Here is a 20542-nt window from a genome sequence, read left to right as displayed (position 1 = left end):
GATGACTGGGTTTTACTGCGGATAGGAAGACAAACATCAGGACCAATCACCACGTCTCTTCTTACCTGCCAGCGAATCAGCACGGATGTAGTTGTGTGTGGTGTGACAGAGAGGATTGTGGGGGCTTCGTCAGGGGCTGCAACAGAAGGAGAGAAAAGAACAAAGGTAGAAAGTGAGGACAATTAGTTGAGACTACCACCAGGCGCAAATAACTAACGCAGTGGTATTGACAGCATACACAACTAAAGAGAACATGTCACCCACTGGTAAACAAGTCAAATATGGGCATGACATAGATTTGAAGGAAGAACATTTCTTGAATTAAAGTTAGTTCAGCTCGGTTGACATTGTTTGGTTTTAAGTGCCCCCCCCGTCACACAGCAACCACAGATGGTGAAGATGACATCACCTATTCTGCTGCTGCCAATAATGTCCTCACCACAGCTTTACATTAACTCATCCTGACATTCTGATCAGGGAAAGATTCTAACCCAACACTGATGTAAAACATACTTTATAGAACCCCTGCCGACAAATGTGTCAATGTGGCAAATCCAAGGACAATGAAGACCAAATCATGTGTGGATAATATGATGTCCACAAGGATCTTTATTTTCATTGCAGTAAGATACCACAACTTGAAAAGAGTTCAAGTCTCTTACCGTCCTGTAGTGTGGTGATAACTTCACTCTCCCCGCTGTATTCACTGTCTCCTATGTCGTTGGTGGCTTTCACTCTAAACTGGTAGGAGATGAAGGGCTTCAGCCTAGCAACAGAGATGTAACACATGACAACATCATTCTCAGTCGTTACAAGATTTTTTTCAACCTTTCAAGTTCCATTTAGGGCTAAGTGCAGCTTTTCCAAGCAAATATCTCAGCTCAAGGATCTATACTGTTATAGGAAACCTTCCACTATGTACCCCTGTTAGTGCACTGGGTAGGGGGCTAGGTAGTGTGCTAGGTAGGGTCTATACTGTACCTGCCAACTATGTAGAAGCTAGACTCGTGGTTGACCGAGGCAGAGTGGACGGTCCAGTTGCTGTCGGGCAGTTCTCTCAGCTGCACGGTGTAGTAGCGGATCGGAGAGAGGCCATCGCTGCCTGGTTCCCATGACAACAACACGCTGCGGGCCTGAACATTCTCTTGGGGCACCATGGGACGACCGGTGGGCTGAGGGCGAACTGGGGGGGACAGAGGAAGAGGGGAAGAGAGGGGAATACAGAGGGGGTTAAAGAGGCTAACAAGGTTAACAACAACAGTTCTACGATAACAGAAAGAAAGTTTGAACTGTGTACTGTCAGTTCTTATCAGGTTAAACAAACGACCACACAGAACAGAACTCACTAACTCCAAGTGCTTGTGTAAAAACACTAAACAAATAGCGTATTACTGCAGATGTAACCGGGCAGAATATGACTCATTTGAAACCAATGTGCTGAATCTGTAAACCACTATCAGATGAGTGTTTCTTCTAAACTCGATGGAATTCTCTGTTGTTTACAGTAACTGCCTGACTTAGCCCAGCCACTCTAACATTTTGTGTCAACCCTGAGAAAATAAACCTGTCTGCTCTCTAACACATGTAGACAGTATTCTGTGGTATGCTCTATAAGTACAATAACTCACATGCTAATGTAACATAAATCTTGATCTAAGTACACAAAATACACAATTATTTCTGGAATGTCCTATAAGCTACAATAACTCATACCATAACTTTTCCATGTGTTTCCATAGTAACCTCACTTTTTGGTATATTCAATAAGTACAATAACTCATACACTAATGTGATATAACACGTCATCTGACATATCTTTCAAATCACATTTACCTCTCTTCTCGGTAGTGACCACCAGTGCCTCTGCAGCCTCCCCCCAGCCCTTGCGTGTCTGGGCTGTGATGCGGAACACGTACACTGACTCTTGTTTCAGGCCAGTCACCATGTACTGGCGAGCACTCGGGTTTAAGACGTCCACTGTGGCCGCGTTGCTATTGGTCGAGTTCAGACGATACGTGATCTGATAGGCTGAGAAGAGAAAACAGAAAACACAACATGAAAGCATAGAGTCAGAGTCAGACACTATTAACTTGATGATTAAACTTAATGTCTGTCAACATTTCCTTCAGAAGATATGATGATTATCCTTAATGTCTGTCAACATTTCCTTCAGAAGATATGAAGATTAACCTTAATGTCTGTCAACATTTCCTTCAGAAGGTATGAGGATTAACCTTAATGTCTGTCAACATTTCCTTCAGAAGATATGAGGATTAACCTTAATGTCTGTCAACATTTCCTTCAGAAGATATGAGGATTAACCTTAATGTCTGTCAACATTTCCTTCAGAAGATATGAGGATTAACCTTAATGTCTGTCAACATTTCCTTCAGAAGATATGAGGATTATCCTTAATATCTGTCAACATTTCCTTCAGAAGATATGAGGATTAACCTTAATGTCTGTCAACATTTCCTTCAGAAGATATGAGGATTAACCTTAATATCTGTCAACATTTCCTTCAGAAGATATGGACAACCACGTTTTAAAGTGGAACTGACAGTGTTTTAACTACTTTGCAGACAAACAGACAATCATATCAGTCAAAAATATCAAATACTCAGTTTATGCTTCAAAAACATGTTCATTTGACTCAACATTCCATGATGTATAGTAAGGAATTGTTGGCAGAATAGATGGATGCAGTTCAATGCATGATTAATATAATTCCCCAATACATTTCTTGGTAGTCCCAAAAAACATTGCTGTCGGGTTGTCAATCACAGCTGGCCTGGTACATTGTTTGCTGCCTCCACCCATTCTGGATGCATTCTTTCAGTTTCAATATATTTTGAACAAGAACAGACGACCGGGAAGATGACTGGGAAGGCTGGGAATGTCAATACAATCAAACTAGTAAGGGCAAGTCAAGTCAGTCATAACGTGACTAATTGGCTAGCGTACTTATTAAACAAAGCCCGTGGGCTGAATAGGACACACAAGCGTGTATAAATTAGTAAACAGTTGAGTCATTAACTTTATAAAATTACAGCCTGATGCGCACGCATAGGTGAATTCAACTTCAACTGCGCTACTTTCGTGTGTCCCATTTACAAGGCGTAGCGGAGGGTTAAGTGTACAGACACATGCCAGTCCTAGCTGGGCTACTAAAATGTTGCAGTCTGGCTTCGGTTTATAAAACTTGACAATAAATAACAAAAGACTAAACCTGCAACAAAACACCATACATGTAGGCTTATTCCAGCAACATTTGAGCAGTAGCCTCGGCTGGCTATTCAACTAAAGTTGCAATACATTGTGAGTGCACCATACAGCAATGCTGCATTCAACCGCACTGGTGATCCATGCAGTGCAAAAACATGAAAAACATGTTTGACATTTGAAATGTTATAACAATCTATAGCTACCTTTTTGTTATTTGGAGTTAGGGTCACAGAATATTATGCACATTGGCAAGCTAGCATAGCAGTAAAGGCTGGACAAATATTATTACTCTCTTTAGTTGTAATATGTTAAAAGGCTATATTCGGCATGCTACTGCCGTGGGGCCACAGACGTGGTGGACATTATAAAGGACCACATTTTATCAAATAAAACAACGGGCAGTTTGAGTCGTGGCTGTAATTTCTGTGTCTTTTCAATATGGCCAATGCACTGATTGCAACAATTCTGGCAGTTCTACTTTAAGCCCTTTGAACCTGCCTGAAACATAATGGTGAACACAAGTATCAGGTTGGTTCTACGATGCGAGGTCAAAAGTTGGTTATAACTAAATCATCATAGTCAAGCTGATGTTGTTTTTGTTTGCTGTATGATAGGGTCATTCTTGTGGAGTCTGGACAGGTTAAAATTGAAAGGTTTGGTCAGGGTCAAAGGTCAAACCACATACCCAGGATGATACCATTAGGCTGAGACGGGGACTGCCAGATGAGACGCACCGAGGTGGTCCGGACCTCAGGGAACAGGATGCCCACTGGAGGGCCGGGCACTGGAGACGAGAGAGTGGCACAGGGTTAGAATATTTAACACCTCTTTCTTCACTTCAGATGCATTGGTTTACTGAATGGTAGTGGGCTTTGGTATACTATAATATCAAATTCTGGATAAGCTTGAAAATATCCTGTATCCACCACTACTTGATGTCTAGGGGCCCTACATGTAGTATACATTTAGACAGGCATATATTCGGCTGCCCAGTGCATACCGTCGTCCAGAGTTCTCTCCAGTATGAGTGGTGAGCTGGGCATGCCGTCTCCGATGCGGGTGAAGGCCAGGACCTGGATCTCATAGAGGACGTATTTCCCCAGACCAGTCAGCTGGACACTGTGGCTGGCGTTCCCATCCACTGTCCACAACTGGAGGGACGAGTCAGAGTCCTTCTCCCTATACAACACCTGAAAGAGAAGAGAATAGAAGAAAACAGAGGATAGATGAGAAGAGTGGAGAAGAGAGGGAAGAAGAGAAGAGCAAAAGGAAGATGTTGAATTAGAGAGTGGGAGAGTGAGTAATGGAATTATTTTTGTGTACAGTATTGTATGGCGAGGGTGATGACTAAGCACTTCACACACCTTGTATCCCAAGATCAGCCCATTCCGGTCTGGTTCTGGTACTTCAAACCAGCGCACCAGGATACTGCTGGAGGTTGTGGCAAAGGCTGACACGTTGGTGGGACCACAGGAGGGGACTGGAGGGAATAACAAATAAAAAAATAACTTTTAATACCGAAATCCAGGTATTTTACGCTGATGATACTGTAACTTATTGTTGTGCCTCGTCTCTCACAAAAGGTTCCCAGAACTTGCAAACTGATTTTTATACTGTTCAACATACCTTGTGTCAGTTGACGCTTATCCTCATTACTGACAAAACTAAACTAATATTGTTTTCTAAAGCAAGAAATAGACCTCTGAACCTTTCACCTATTATTACTTGTCAGGGCAAGGAGATTGAGACTGTAACCTCATATAAATATCTTGGAATATTAATTGATGACAGCCTCTATTTTACATTGCATATTTAACATCGTACAAAAAAATTGAAACTGATTTGGGATTATATTTTAGGAATAAGGCCGGTTTTTCTTTTGAAGCCAGGAGGCTAGTATCAGCTACATTTATGCTTATACAAGACTATGGTGATATTTTATATATGAATGCTTCCGCTCAGTGTTTGAGATCAATTGACACCCTTTACCATAGACCATTGAGATGTTTTTTTAAACTGCAAAAACCTTAAGCACCACTGCAATTTATATACCAGGGTTGGCTGTCATTCTCTAATCAATCATAGGCTCAGTCACTGGTATACTATAATTTAGCCCAAACAACTACATCTCCACCTAATGTATAGATTTATGTATTTATTTATTTTGCTCCTTTGCACCCCATTATTTCTATCTCTACTTTGCACATTCTCCCACTGCAAATCTACCATTCCAGTGTTTTACTTGCTATATTGTATTTACCTTGCCACCATGGCCTTTGTTTTGCCTTTACCTCCCGTGTCTCACCTCCTTCGCTCTCATTGTATATGGACTTATTTTTCTACTGTATTATTGACTGTATGTTTGTTTTACTCCATGTGTAACTCTGTGTCGTTGTATGTGTCAAACTGCTTTGCTTTATCTTGGATATGTCGCAATTGTAAATGAGAACATGTTCTCAACTAGACTACCTGGTTAAATAAAGGTTAAAAACATAAATAAAAATACATCTTCATGGGCCATTGTGTGTGTGTGTGTGTTAAAGACACATAGACACTGAGGCCTAGGGTCTAACCCAGGTGTGACTGTAGCTCCAGAGAATCAGGCCAGCTAGGCAATGACTCCTTCCTGGCACACGTCCCTGGATATAATCAAAAAGAAACATCCTCTCACTGTCAACCACGTTTATTTTCAGCAAACTTAACATGTGTAAATATTTGTTTGAACATAACAAGATTCAACAACTGAGACATAAACTGAACAAGTTCTATAGACATGTGACAGAAATTGAATAATGTGTCCCTGAACAAAGGGTAGGTCAAAATCAAAAGTCACAGTCAGTATCTGGTGTGGCCACAAGCTGCATTAAGTACTGCAGCTCCTTCTCATGGGCTGCACCAGATTTGCCAGTTCTTGCTGTGAGATGTTACCCCACTCTTCCACCAAGGCACCTGCAAGTTCCCAAATATTTCTGGGGGGAATGGCCCTAGCCCTCACCCTCCGATCCAACAGTCCCCATACGTGCTCAATGGGATTGAGATCCAGGCTCTTCGCTGGCCATGGAAGAACACTGACATTCCTGTCTTCACACACAGAACGAGCAGTATGGCTGGTGGCATTGTCATGCTGGAGGGTCATGTCATGATGAGCCTGCAGGAAGGGTACCACATGAGGGAGGAGGATGTCTTCCCTGTAACGCACAGCGTTGAGATTGCAATGACAACAAGCTCAGTCCGATAATGCTGTGACACACTGCCACCCCAGACCATGACGGACCCTCCACCTCCAAATCGATCCCGCTCCAGAGTACAGGCCTCGGTGTAACGCTCATTCTTTCGACGATAAATGAATCCCGGTGAGACAAAACCGTGACTCGTCAGTGAAGAGCACTTTTTGCCAGTCCTGTCTTTTGCGGCGACAGTGGGTTTGCACCCATAGGCGACATTGTTGCCGGTGATGTCTGGTGAGGACCTGTCTTACAACAGGCCTACAAGCCCTCAGTCCAGATTCTCTCAGCCTATTGCGGGCAGTCTGAGCACTGATGGAGGGATTGTGCATTCCTGGTGTAACTCAGGTAGTTGTTGTTGCCATCCTGTACCTGTCCCGCAGGTGTGATGTTCGGATATACCGATCCTGTGCAGGTGTTGTTACACGTGATCTGCTACTGCGAGAACGATCAGCTGTCCATCCTGTCTCCCTGCAGCGCTGTCTTAGGCGTCTCAGAGTATGGACATTGCAATTTATTGCCCTGGCCACATCTGCAGTCCTCATGCCTCCTTGCAGCATGCCTAAGGCACATTCACACAGATGAGCAGGGGCCATGGGCACCTTTCTTTTGGTGTTTTTCAGAGTCAGTAGAAAGGCCTCTTTAGTGTCCTATAGTTTTCATAACTGTGACCTTAATTGCCTAAGGTCTGTAAGCTGCTAGTGTCTTAACGACCATTCCACACGTGCATGTTGATTCATTGTTTATGATTCATTGAACAAGCATGGGAAACCGTGTATAAACCCTTTACAATGAGATCTGTGAAGTTATTTGGATTTTTACGAAAGACAGGGTCCTGAAAAAGGATCTTTTCTTTTTTTTGCTGAGTTTATATGTGATTATAAAACTTCTGATTCTGAAGATGTTGATGTTGTGAGTGGAAAAAAGGAAAAAACACAGGAATTCCACATGGTAGCCCATGTGTTCCCAATTTCCTCCTCTACTCTCTACTCCCTAAAGTCTGGTAGCCAAAGTGACCAGCGGGGGGGTGGGGGGGAAGAAAGAGAGAGAGTAAGGCAGACAGACGGGTTGATGTGTGTTTCATATGGCTCCATGAAGCAGAAAGAGTAATGCTAGCTTGGCCCAAATGCCATACACATGGATAGCTAAAGAGCTAATATACAGTAGGTCTGGGCCAAACCCACATATGGGTGAATATAACCTGCACACAGTGTTGTGTGTGACTGAAAATATGGTATTATAGATCAGAATACTGGTATGGTAGATCAGAATACTGGTTCTGAAGATCGAAATACCGGTTCTGTAGATCAGAATTCTTGTTCTGTAGATCAGAGTACTGGTTCTGTAGCCATAGGCCATGCCTTTTAAGTCCTAAATGAATGAAGTGTGTAGGTCAAAGGCCCCCATATTAAAGGCTGAACATCAGTGCTGTGTGTGAGACGCCACCAATTGTTGAGATGTGAACAGTATATTAACCAGACTATAACAGCATCTACCGTATACAGAGTCTGCATCCCAAATTGCACCCTATTCCCTATGGACCCTGGTCAAAAGTAGTGCACTATACTATATAGAGAATTAGGTTCCATTTGGGACAAAGGAAGTGTGATCTCACCAGACTCTCTGGTCCTTCCTCTGACAGGCTGGCTCCAGGGCCCGGCCCCGATGCCGTTGAGAGCCTGAACCCTGACATCGTACTCTGTCCACTCCTCCAGGTCCTCGATGGTGAACTCCCTCTCCAGCCGGTCAGCGATCACATGGGTCAGCGCCCTACCCTGGGAGCCTGTGCGGGAATACTGGACCCGGTAGCCTACCACCTCTGGGTCCCCATTGTACTCCCACTCTGGTAGGGGCTAGGGGGGTAAGAGGTGGAGGTAGAGGTGGGGAGGGCGAGAGAGGGAGAAAGGGTGAGAGAGGGGAGGGAGGGAGGGAGGGATAAAGAGGGTGAGGGAGAGAGGGAGGGAGATAGAGGGTGAGAGAGGGTGAGGGAGAAAGAGGGTGAGGGAGAGAGGAAAGACGTGGAGGTAGAGATGGTGAGGGAGAAAGAGGGTGAGGGAGAGAGGGAGGTAGAGAGAGGGTGAGGGAGAGAGAGGGTGAGGGAGAGAGAGAGAGGTAGAGAGAGAGAGAGAGAGAGAGGGGGAGAGAAAGAGAGAGTAAGAGGGGTGGAGAGAGTGAGAGGTGGAGAGGGAGATAAATCAAACAGTCAGTCATCATCGCTTGATGATGAAACCAGAGCATCATATCATGTCGTCTGTCTGTTGAGACGTCACGTACCACCCATCGGAGCCACAGACTGGTCTCGCTGGCCGTGCGCAGGGTGACGTTAGCGGGGAACATATCTGGACGGGCCTGCAAGGTCTGGATCTTCCTGGAGGGCTGACTGGGAGGACTAGTCCCCACAATGTTCACCTGATGCATACGGAACCTACCAAGGGGGAGGGAAGTAACAAGAGCAAAGTCATCACAGGAGAGGTCCATAGGGCCCAGAGGGCTCACAGCTCTATTCATTACATCTAAACTAGACTAGACTAACAGAGATCATGAAGCTGTATTGTTTTGAGTTAATGGGTCCCAGGAATCTGCATAAGGTGTTAGAGGTTAGGTACGCTACCTGTAGAAGGGCTAGAGGTTAGAGGTTAGGTACACTACCTGTAGAAAGGTTAGGGGTTAGAGGTTAGATACGCTACCTGTAGAAAGGTTAGGGGTAAAGGTGTATATGGGTTAAGTATGGTACCAATAGAAGGTGTAGGGGTTAGTTACACTACCTGTAAAATGTGTATGGGTTTAGTCCTGGCACCTCCAGGGATCGGGCATCAGGCTCGTTGGGCAGCTGGTGAACAATCACCCAGTCCTCATTGTCTCCTATCACACTGACCTATACAAAACAACAACAACAACATGATATAGTGTGCGTCCCAAATGGTACACTATAAGTAGTGCAGTGTATAGGGAAACAGATGCCATTTGGGACTCATCCATAGTCGATGTGGGTCACAGATCAGGGGAGGGGTCAGAGACTTTCTCTGGGGGAGAAGACCTTACCTGGGCCTCTACCTGCCAGCGAGAGATGGAGGTCTTTCCATCGTAGCCGGGTTTGAACTGGAGAGTGATGGATCGAGGGCCAATGTTGGAGATGGCCATGTTGGTGGGAGGACCAGGCAGCTCTATCCATACAGACAGACAGACAGACAGACAGACAGACAGACAGACAGACAGACAGACAGACAGACAGACAGACAGACAGACAGACAGACAGACAGACAGACAGACAGACCAGACCAGACCAGACAGACCAGACAGACAGACAGACAGACAGACAGACAGACAGACAGACAGACAGACAGACAGACAGACAGACAGACAGACAGACAGACAGACAGACAGACAGACAGACAGACAGACAGACAGACAGACCAGACAGACAGACAGACAGACAGACAGACAGACAGACAGACAGACAGACAGACAGACAGACAGACAGACAGACAGACAGACAGACAGACAGACAGACAGACAGACAGACAGACCAGACCAGACCAGACAGACCAGACAGACAGACAGACAGACAGACAGACAGACAGACAGACAGACAGACAGACAGACAGACAGACAGACAGACAGACAGACAGACAGACAGACAGACAGACAGACAGACAGACAGACAGACAGACAACACATCGTTATTGACCATTTGAAAGATGGGAATAATACAAGGACAACAGGAAGGAACAGAGGGTATCAAAGACCAGGGCCTTTCATACAGTAAAGAGTTGAAGTAATGAGTCGACAGAAACCCTAATACAGCGGTCTCTATGCCTAATGCAATGTTGTTTTTGACTTGAGGTTTTCTACATGGAATTGTTTTATCTTTTAAATCTTTACTGATTCAGGACTATGCTTCTACTACATTAAAATGCTGAAGATTGAAGGTGCTTCTCCAATACTTCTCCAATAAGTATAAACTAGAGACATCTGTTTGTTTTGCATTGGATGCATCTCAATTCACATTGCTCTTCCTCATCAGCAGTGAAAGGTTACAGAGGTAGAGTGGTGTTTGTCGGGCCAAGAGACATCCCGAAAATCAGTCTTCTTACAAAATCATCTGTAACTTCTGAACGGTTTGACCTACAAAACTATTATGGAAAGATGAGACCCCCACGAACATGATGGTGTTCTCCGTTTTGCTCTGCAACCCTCACAAGCGTCTTGGGACTCGTCTGAATTCTGTACAGCCGATCTGCCAACTTGCTTCTGTAGCGTCCAAACAGTTTGGGCTGAACACTAATATGTGACTCTCACGAACATGCACATGTCTGTTGTTTTGCTCTAGGATGCCCACAGGCCTCACAAGACTCATATGAAGGAACCCCCGGTACCAGTTGAAAAAATTAATGTAAGTACAGTATATATGGAAACTGTTTAATGCCAAAAAAAGGCGTTAAATAAATGTACAAAACAATAATAAATGTTTCCTGATCTTTCTTATATCTCTCACTTCAGAGCAAACTTCCTTTAGATTTTTTAGGGGAGTTTATCTGTTGATGTTGTCCCCCGATTTAGACAGGGCTTGGACTCTCATGGGTTAAAGTTGTGGCTTAAAGTTTAAGTTATGGGTTAAAGTTGACTACAGGGAAATCTATTACTTTGTGACAGTGCAGCCTTGTGGTCTAAAATGGATACTGCACTGTTGATGAGCCAATGCTGTTGAGTAGCAGTCTCTCGCTCTCATGGAAGTTTCACTTCACTCAACTCGAAGTTCTGAGATAAGATAAAACAAAACGTTTTAGATCAGCGGGAAGAGTTGGGGATCTTGGAAAAAGCTCTTACATAGAGATAGCCCTATACATAGTATGCCAATTCATGATAAACATTTACATTTGGATATTGTATTTTTATTTACATTATGAAAAAAAAGAAAATGACAATATCCTAATGTAAATGTTTATTATTAATATCATGAAGTTGGCATATTCTTTATAGGGATAGAATAAACGGCCAGATGAATAGCAATTGCATTTCATCTCACTTTTTACATTATGGATGGCTTATTCTCTGCAAATCCTGCTGGAGAAAAAGCTGAATATGACAAAGATTCTATTCAAGTACAGTGCCTTGCGAAAGTATTCGGCCCCCTTGAACTTTGCGACCTTTTGCCACATTTCTGTCTTCAAACATAAAGATATAAAACTGTATTTTATTGTGAAGAATCAACAACAAGTGGGACACAATCATGAAGTGGAACGACATTTATTGGATATTTCAAACTTTTTTAACAAATCAAAAACTGAAAAATTGGGCATGCAAAATGATTCAGCCCCTTTACTTTCAGTGCAGCAAACTCTCTCCAGAAGTTCAGTGAGGATCTCTGAATGATCCAATGTTGACCTAAATGAGCTATGGCCTAGAGCTACACACCAGGGACTGAGCCATGACCCGGTACTGACCTGGAGCTACACACCAGGGACTGAGCCATGACCTGTTACTGCCCTGAAGCTACACACCAGGGACTGAGCCATGACCCGGTATTGATCTGGAGCTACACACCAGGGACTGAGCCATGACCCGGTACTGACCTGGAGCTACACACTAGGGACTGAGCCATGACCCGGTACTGACCTGGAGCTACACACCAGGGACTGAGCCATGTGTCGGTACTGACCTGGAGCTACACACTAGGGACTGAGCCATGACCCGGTACTGACCTGGAGCTACACACCAGGGACTGAGTCATGTGTCGGTACTGACCTGGAGCTACACACCAGGGACTGAGCCATGTGTCGGTACTGAACTGGAGCTACACACCAGGGACTGAGTCATGTGTCGGTACTGACCTGGAGCTACACACCAGGGACTGAGTCATGCGTCGGTACTGACCAGGAGCTACACACCAGGGACTGAGTCATGCGTCGGTACTGACCAGGAGCTACACACCAGGGACTGAGCCATGTGTCGGTACTGACCTGGAGGTACACACCAGGGACTGAGTTATGTGTCGGTACTGACCTGGAGCTACACACCAGGGACTGAGCCATGTGTCGGTACTGACCTGGAGGTACACACCAGGGACTGAGCCATGACCTGTTACTGCCCTGAAGCTACACACCAGGGACTGAGCCATGACCCGGTATTGATCTGGAGCTACACACCAGGGACTGAGCCATGACCCGGTACTGACCTGGAGCTACACACTAGGGACTGAGCCATGACCCGGTACTGACCTGGAGCTACACACCAGGGACTGAGCCATGTGTCGGTACTGACCTGGAGCTACACACTAGGGACTGAGCCATGACCCGGTACTGACCTGGAGCTACACACCAGGGACTGAGTCATGCGTCGGTACTGACCAGGAGCTACACACCAGGGACTGAGTCATGCGTCGGTACTGACCAGGAGCTACACACCAGGGACTGAGCCATGTGTCGGTACTGACCTGGAGGTACACACCAGGGACTGAGTTATGTGTCGGTACTGACCTGGAGCTACACACCAGGGACTGAGCCATGTGTCGGTACTGACCTGGAGGTACACACCAGGGACTGAGTTATGTGTCGGTACTGACCTGGAGCTACACACCAGGGACTGAGCCATGTGTCGGTACTGACCTGGAGCTACACACCAGGGACTGAGCCATGTGTCGGTACTGACCTGGAGCTACACACCAGGGACTGAGCCATGTGTCGGTACTGACCTGGAGCTACACACCAGGGACTGAGCCATGGCCTGTTACTGACCTGAAGCTACACACCAGGGACTGAGCCATGACCCGGTATTGATCTGGAGCTACACACCAGGGACTGATCCATGACCCGGTACTGACCAGGAGCTACACACCAGGACTGAGCCATGACCCGGTACTGACCTGGAGCTACACACTAGGGACTGAGCCATGACCCGGTACTGACCTGGAGCTACACACCAGGGACTGAGCCATGTGTCGGTACTGACCTGGAGCTACACACTAGGGACTGAGCCATGACCCGGTACTGACCAGGAGCTACACACCAGGGACTGAGCCATGTGTCGGTACTGACCTGGAGCTACACACTAGGGACTGAGCCATGACCCGGTACTGACCTGGAGCTACACACCAGGGACTGAGTCATGCGTCGGTACTGACCAGGAGCTACACACCAGGGACTGAGTCATGCGTCGGTACTGACCAGGAGCTACACACCAGGGACTGAGCCATGTGTTGGTACTGACCTGGAGGTACACACCAGGGACTGAGTTATGTGTCGGTACTGACCTGGAGCTACACACCAGGGACTGAGCCATGTGTCGGTACTGACCTGGAGGTACACACCAGGGACTGAGTTATGTGTCGGTACTGACCTGGAGGTACACACCAGGGACTGAGTTATGTGTCGGTACTGACCTGGAGCTACACACCAGGGACTGAGCCATGTGTCGGTACTGACCTGGAGCTACACACCAGGGACTGAGCCATGTGTCGGTACTGACCTGGAGCTACACACCAGGGACTGAGCCATGGCCTGTTACTGACCTGAAGCTACACACCAGGGACTGAGCCATGACCCGGTATTGATCTGGAGCTACACACCAGGGACTGATCCATGACCCGGTACTGACCAGGAGCTACACACCAGGACTGAGCCATGACCCGGTACTGACCTGGAGCTACACACTAGGGACTGAGCCATGACCCGGTACTGACCTGGAGCTACACACCAGGGACTGAGCCATGTGTCAGTACTGACCTGGAGCTACACACTAGGGACTGAGCCATGACCCGGTACTGACCAGGAGCTACACACCAGGGACTGAGCCATGTGTCGGTACTGACCTGGAGCTACACACTAGGGACTGAGCCATGACCCGGTACTGACCTGGAGCTACACACCAGGGACTGAGTCATGCGTCGGTACTGACCAGGAGCTACACACCAGGGACTGAGTCATGCGTCGGTACTGACCAGGAGCTACACACCAGGGACTGAGCCATGTGTCGGTACTGACCTGGAGGTACACACCAGGGACTGAGTTATGTGTCGGTACTGACCTGGAGCTACACACCAGGGACTGAGCCATGTGTCGGTACTGACCTGGAGGTACACACCAGGGACTGAGTTATGTGTCGGTACTGACCTGGAGCTACACACCAGGGACTGAGCCATGTGTCGGTACTGACCTGGAGCTACACACCAGGGACTGAGCCATGTGTCGGTACTGACCTGGAGCTACACACCAGGGACTGAGCCATGTGTCGGTACTGACCTGGAGCTACACACCAGGGACTGAGCCATGGCCTGTTACTGACCTGAAGCTACACACCAGGGACTGAGCCATGACCCGGTATTGATCTGGAGCTACACACCAGGGACTGATCCATGACCCGGTACTGACCAGGAGCTACACACCAGGACTGAGCCATGACCCGGTACTGACCTGGAGCTACACACTAGGGACTGAGCCATGACCCGGTACTGACCTGGAGCTACACACCAGGGACTGAGCCATGTGTCGGTACTGACCTGGAGCTACACACTGGGACTGAGCCATGACCCGGTACTGACCAGGAGCTACACACCAGGGACTGAGCCATGTGTCGGTACTGACCTGGAGCTACACACTAGGGACTGAGCCATGACCCGGTACTGACCTGGAGCTACACACCAGGGACTGAGTCATGCGTCGGTACTGACCAGGAGCTACACACCAGGGACTGAGTCATGCGTCGGTACTGACCAGGAGCTACACACCAGGGACTGAGCCATGTGTTGGTACTGACCTGGAGGTACACACCAGGGACTGAGTTATGTGTCGGTACTGACCTGGAGCTACACACCAGGGACTGAGCCATGTGTCGGTACTGACCTGGAGGTACACACCAGGGACTGAGTTATGTGTCGGTACTGACCTGGAGGTACACACCAGGGACTGAGTTATGTGTCCTGACCTGGAGCTACACACCAGGGACTGAGCCATGTGACTGACCTGGAGCTACACACCAGGGACTGAGCCATGTGTCGGTACTGACCTGGAGCTACACACCAGGGACTGAGCCATGGCCTGTTACTGACCTGAAGCTACACACCAGGGACTGAGCCATGACCCGGTATTGATCTGGAGCTACACACCAGGGACTGATCCATGACCCGGTACTGACCAGGAGCTACACACCAGGACTGAGCCATGACCCGGTACTGACCTGGAGCTACACACTAGGGACTGAGCCATGACCCGGTACTGACCTGGAGCTACACACCAGGGACTGAGCCATGTGTCAGTACTGACCTGGAGCTACACACTAGGGACTGAGCCATGACCCGGTACTGACCAGGAGCTACACACCAGGGACTGAGCCATGTGTCGGTACTGACCTGGAGCTACACACTAGGGACTGAGCCATGACCCGGTACTGACCTGGAGCTACACACCAGGGACTGAGCCATGTGTCGGTACTGACCTGGAGCTACACACCAGGGACTGAGCCATGGCCTGTTACTGACCTGAAGCTACACACCAGGGACTGAGCCATGACCCGGTATTGATCTGGAGCTACACACCAGGGACTGAGTCATGTGTCGGTACTGACCTGGAGGTACTCCAGATGAGATTGTGGAGGAGGACAGTTTTCCCTGGCCCTTGGAGGTCATGCCGGCCACCTCAATGGTGTAGGTGGTGAGGGCAGTCAGCCCTGTGACGCGGTACTCCAGGGTCACGTTGGGGAGGTAGTGGGTCACCCGTGTGTTGGTGCGGTTAAACTCCTCCCATGAGATACGGTACCCTGGAACAGAGAATCAATCAAATTCATCAATCAATCCAATATGATTTGTTCAGGTCCAATGTATTTTGCGTGGTGTACCTGTGAGGACTCCGTTCTTCTCTTCAGGTTCTCTCCAGCTCACTTTGAGAGACGTGTCGAGGATCTCTGTGAAGCTCAGGTCACCCACCGCCCCAGGAGCTAAAGAGGAGGGCACAGTGGTTATTTATGAACAAATTCTTACTTTCAATGACAGTCTAGGAACAGTGGGTTAACTGCCTTGTTCAGGGGCAGAACAATTTTTACCTTGTCAACTCGGGGATTCAATCTTGCAACCTTTCGGTTACTAGTCCAATGCTCTAACCACTAGGCTACCCTGCCACCCCATTATCATGCTGAGAATTATAACACAATGGATCCCACGGATGTCAATAGCATACATAATTACATTATGTAGATGCATTTGAATATATTAGGCTTTTTTAAATTGCCGTTGAACAGTCATTACAGCTACTAAAATAGGCAAAATTAGGCTTTTACTTGGAAGATTGTGTAATTACAAGTAAAAGCCTAGTACAGTATGGCCCAAACCTTTATCTCTTGAGAAAATGTGTCCCAATTAAATGTGAATATGTGCAAAACCCTAATTGTAGCCTACGTATTCATTAGGACTGTGGAACTAGGCTGATACTGTGCATTAATAATACATATGACCCAGTGGGCATGTTTCAGTATGATTGGCCATGTCCACTAAACAGTGTGTGTGTGTGTGTGTGTGTGTGTGTGTGTGTGTGTGTGTGTGTGTGTGTGTGTGTGTGTGTGTGTGTGTGTGTGTGTGTGTGTGTGTGTGTGTGTGTGTGTGTGTGTGTGTGTGTGTGTGTGTGTGTGTGTATGTTGAACTCACTGTCTTCATGTGTCCTCAGGCCGTTAGCAGGGCTGCGGGGGCCGTCTCCCGGCGTAGTGAAACACAGCACAGAGCTGTAGTACTCTGTGAACTTCTTCAGCCCCGTCACGTAGCCCACATGCACACTGTCCTGGAAGTTAGGTCTCACTGTAACCATGGTGACCTCCTCTTCCTGACCTGGCTCCCATGCCAACAGCTAGCAGAATGGTTAATGGGAACAGAGAAGGAAGAGCGTGAGATCAAACTAGAAATAAAAACTAAATGGTAGAACATCTAATAGGACTGACTGGTTCTCTGACATTTTGGATGGGAACCAAAGAGCTCCACAATTTCCCCAAGAAATAGAACTGTTACTCTCCAAGTCTAATCATTTTCAAATGTTTTGTTTAAACCAACTCTTCCCCCTCGCACGTGCTGGTGACCTGCTCTGGGGTGTCATTTGGCATCATACCTGCCACATGAATAGTTAGCGCCGGTGTCAACGTGTTCTGCCAGTGAGTAAGTACTGGAAGGCAGGGCTGGAATGAGTCCACAGAGAGAGAGGATGAAACAGAGAGCTTTAAATTGTGGTGTATAGCAGGTCTAATGTATAGGGACTGCATACACATCAGAATGAGAGAGTGGCCAATTAGGTGTTTAGATGATTACTACCATTGGCAAATCTGTTGGGTCTATTTCTATATTGGTTCCCAGGCTGTGAGTAGAGTTTGTCTCTGGGAAAGAGAGTGTGGAGTTGGCACGCGGTGAGGTGGGTGTGTAAGCTGAATGTGGAATATATGGATGTCCCCTCTGCTTCCGTCTCTCTCTCTCTCTCTCTCTCTCTCTCTCTCTCTCTCTCTCTCTCTCTCTCTCTCTCTCTCTCTCTCTCTCTCTCTCTCTCTCTCTCTCTCTCTCTCTCTCTCTCTCTCTCTCTCTCTCTCTCTCTCTCTCTCTCTCTCTCTCTCTCTCTCTCTCTCTCTCTCTCTCCCTCTCCCTATCTCGCTCACTCACGCTCCCAGTAACCTCTCTCTCGGGACAGCCCTGCAGTCAGAGAGAGTTTAACAGTGACTGCTAAGATGTCCTGATAAGTGTGGCCAGAGTCATTCTCGTGAACTCTTCTGAGAGAAATACAGTGTCATCACATCACACAGACTATATAATCAAGTACTAGTACAGCTGATTCTAAGCAGTCTTTCTCCATACATCTCATTCTAAGCCTATAAAGTACATATTCAAATGACAGCTGACATTCTTAAACCTTCTTCCGTGACAGTGTGAGCTGGAGAGTTTGAACAAATGACTTCCAAATCTAGTAAGCCACAAGATAGATAGCTGGTCAAATGCTCCAAAAATGAAGGTCAATGAAACAAATGACAAATCAGAAGCCATCTTTCACAATGTTTGGTAGTGGCATATCGGTTTCCCCTTTGTGACACAGTATGAGGCGCTACCAGCCTATCATCCAGTCAATCGATTGTACTGCCCCTAATGACAGGCTGCCTAGTGTCTCTGAGACTGCCCTCAGTGACAGGGTGACTGGTGTCTATCAACCATTAGAGAGTACTGCCCTCAGTGACAGGGTGACTGGTGTCCCTCACCTTGTATCCCTGGTTGATCCCGTTGATAAACTGAGGGTTAGGGGCGGCCCAGGTGATACGGATGGTCGTGGAATTGACGGCCTCCACCTGAACTTTACTGGGGGCTATAGTCGGCACTGCGGGGGACAAGAGGAAGAGAGAGAATCAGAGAGAGATAAAGAGAGAGAGAGAGATTGAGAGAGAGAGAGAGAGAGAGAGAGAGAGAGAGAGAGAGAGAGAGAGAGAGAGAGAGAGAGAGAGAGAGAGAGAGAGATGGATGGACAGAGAGAACAGGATACAACCAAACAAAACATATTTCAGATTGGACAGCCTTGGCTGGTATTGATTCTGCAGGGCAGGGGCCACCATATTCACATCTTCACTCTCTTCTTTTTCTTCTCCAATCTTGAGGCTCAGGACTTATTACAACATTGTGGCTTTACTGCTCTCAGTTTCCAGCTGCGGGCTCAAACTTGAAATCTACGGCCAAAGTAGTGTAATGTACTATTCAGACCTTACAAACGATTCAATAGGAATGCATACCTCTATTCAGCAAGGATTACATTTATTCAGCAATATTTCAATACCATTTGGCACGGATTCTAACTCAAGGTTTTTGCTCCAGTTCTGACTGCGCTGCCTTCTACATAAACTGCATCAATAACATATCCTTGTTGAACATAATTCTTATATTGTAAAGTGACTGTTCCACTGGATGTCATAAGGTGAATGCACCAATTTGTAAGTCGCTCTGGATAAGAGCGTCTGCTAAATGACTTAAATGTAAATGTAAATGTTATATTCTCCAAATGGGAATGATGCTTGACAAGTTAATTTCAACTCATGAAATAGGTATTTAAAAGTAAGTTCTCCACAGGTAAAATCCTTTCCATTCAATTTCCTTCCAATGTCATCTAAGTATTTATCTGACTGACAAGCAGAATGTGCAATGAGCAGAGACTTTTACAGCTCACATCTGCACTGACAAGCATCAGGGAAAATGAGCAGAGTCTATTCCAGCTAACATCTGACTGACAAGCATAAGGGAAAATGAGCAGCGAGGATTCAGGATCACTCACCTCCCTGCAGCGTCCACTCAGTGACCTTGTGGCTGAAGGTTCCTAGCCCCGCCCTGTTGTAGGCTGCCACCTCTATCTCATAGTTGGTCCAGATGATCAGGTCCTCCAGGAGAATGTTGGTAACGTCGGGTTTGGAGATGTTCTTACTCTGGTAGTCCACTGGAAGACCTGTTAGACGATACCTGAGAGGGGGGGGGGGATAGGGGAGAGAGAGGGTGTAGAGAGAGGAGAGAGAGGAGAGGTTAGTCTGGTCTGGTTTGGAGATGTTCTTACTCTGGTAGTCCACTGGAAGACCTGTTAGACGATACCTGAGAGGGGGTAGGGGAGAGAGAGGGTGTAGAGAGAGGAGAGAGAGGAGAGGTTAGTCTGGTCTGGTTTGGAGATGTTCTTACTCTGGTAGTCCACTGGAAGACCTGTTAGACGATACCTGAGAGGGGGGGGTAGGGGAGAGAGAGGGTGTAGAGAGAGGGAGAGAGGAGAGGTTAGTCTGGTCTGGTTTGGAGATGTTCTTACTCTGGTAGTCCACTGGAAGACCTGTTAGACGATACCTGAGAGGGGGGGGGGGGAATAGGGGAGAGAGAGGGTGTAGAGAGAGGAGAGAGAGGAGAGGTTAGTCTGGTCTGGTTTGGAGATGTTCTTACTCTGGTAGTCCCTGAGACACAGTCCCTGAGACACAGTCCCTGAGACACAGTGCCAGAGTGTGTTAAGGCCAGGTACTGATATACATCCTATCTACAGTAGAGGGAGACAGAGCAGTAGTCTACAGCACTCGACAGAGTGAGCAAATGATGATGACAGAGTGATTGGAATATCTACAGAATGCCTGCC

At 47.1% G+C, this 20542-nt stretch overlaps 1 protein-coding gene across 1 annotated transcript in view; it reads right to left on the bottom strand.

Moving 5' to 3' along the window:
- Positions 1–20542, bottom strand: part of LOC124038595 (protein sidekick-2-like) — a 709487-nt gene that overhangs the window by 75892 nt on the left and 613053 nt on the right. Inside the window, 16 exon segments of the mRNA XM_046354647.1 lie at positions 66–136; positions 663–766; positions 982–1183; positions 1834–2028; positions 3911–4009; positions 4226–4415; positions 4590–4705; positions 8065–8302; positions 8724–8874; positions 9215–9324; positions 9492–9613; positions 16008–16199; positions 16278–16376; positions 17080–17275; positions 18657–18772; positions 19715–19896. Of these exon segments, the coding sequence (XP_046210603.1) occupies positions 66–136; positions 663–766; positions 982–1183; positions 1834–2028; positions 3911–4009; positions 4226–4415; positions 4590–4705; positions 8065–8302; positions 8724–8874; positions 9215–9324; positions 9492–9613; positions 16008–16199; positions 16278–16376; positions 17080–17275; positions 18657–18772; positions 19715–19896 (2383 nt within the window).

This window comes from Oncorhynchus gorbuscha, linkage group LG06 (assembly GCF_021184085.1).
Source record: "Oncorhynchus gorbuscha isolate QuinsamMale2020 ecotype Even-year linkage group LG06, OgorEven_v1.0, whole genome shotgun sequence".
Taxonomy (NCBI): Eukaryota; Metazoa; Chordata; class Actinopteri; order Salmoniformes; family Salmonidae; genus Oncorhynchus; species Oncorhynchus gorbuscha.
The sequence above is the reverse complement of the archived record's forward strand: the minus strand, read 5'-3'. Positions and strand labels throughout refer to the sequence as shown.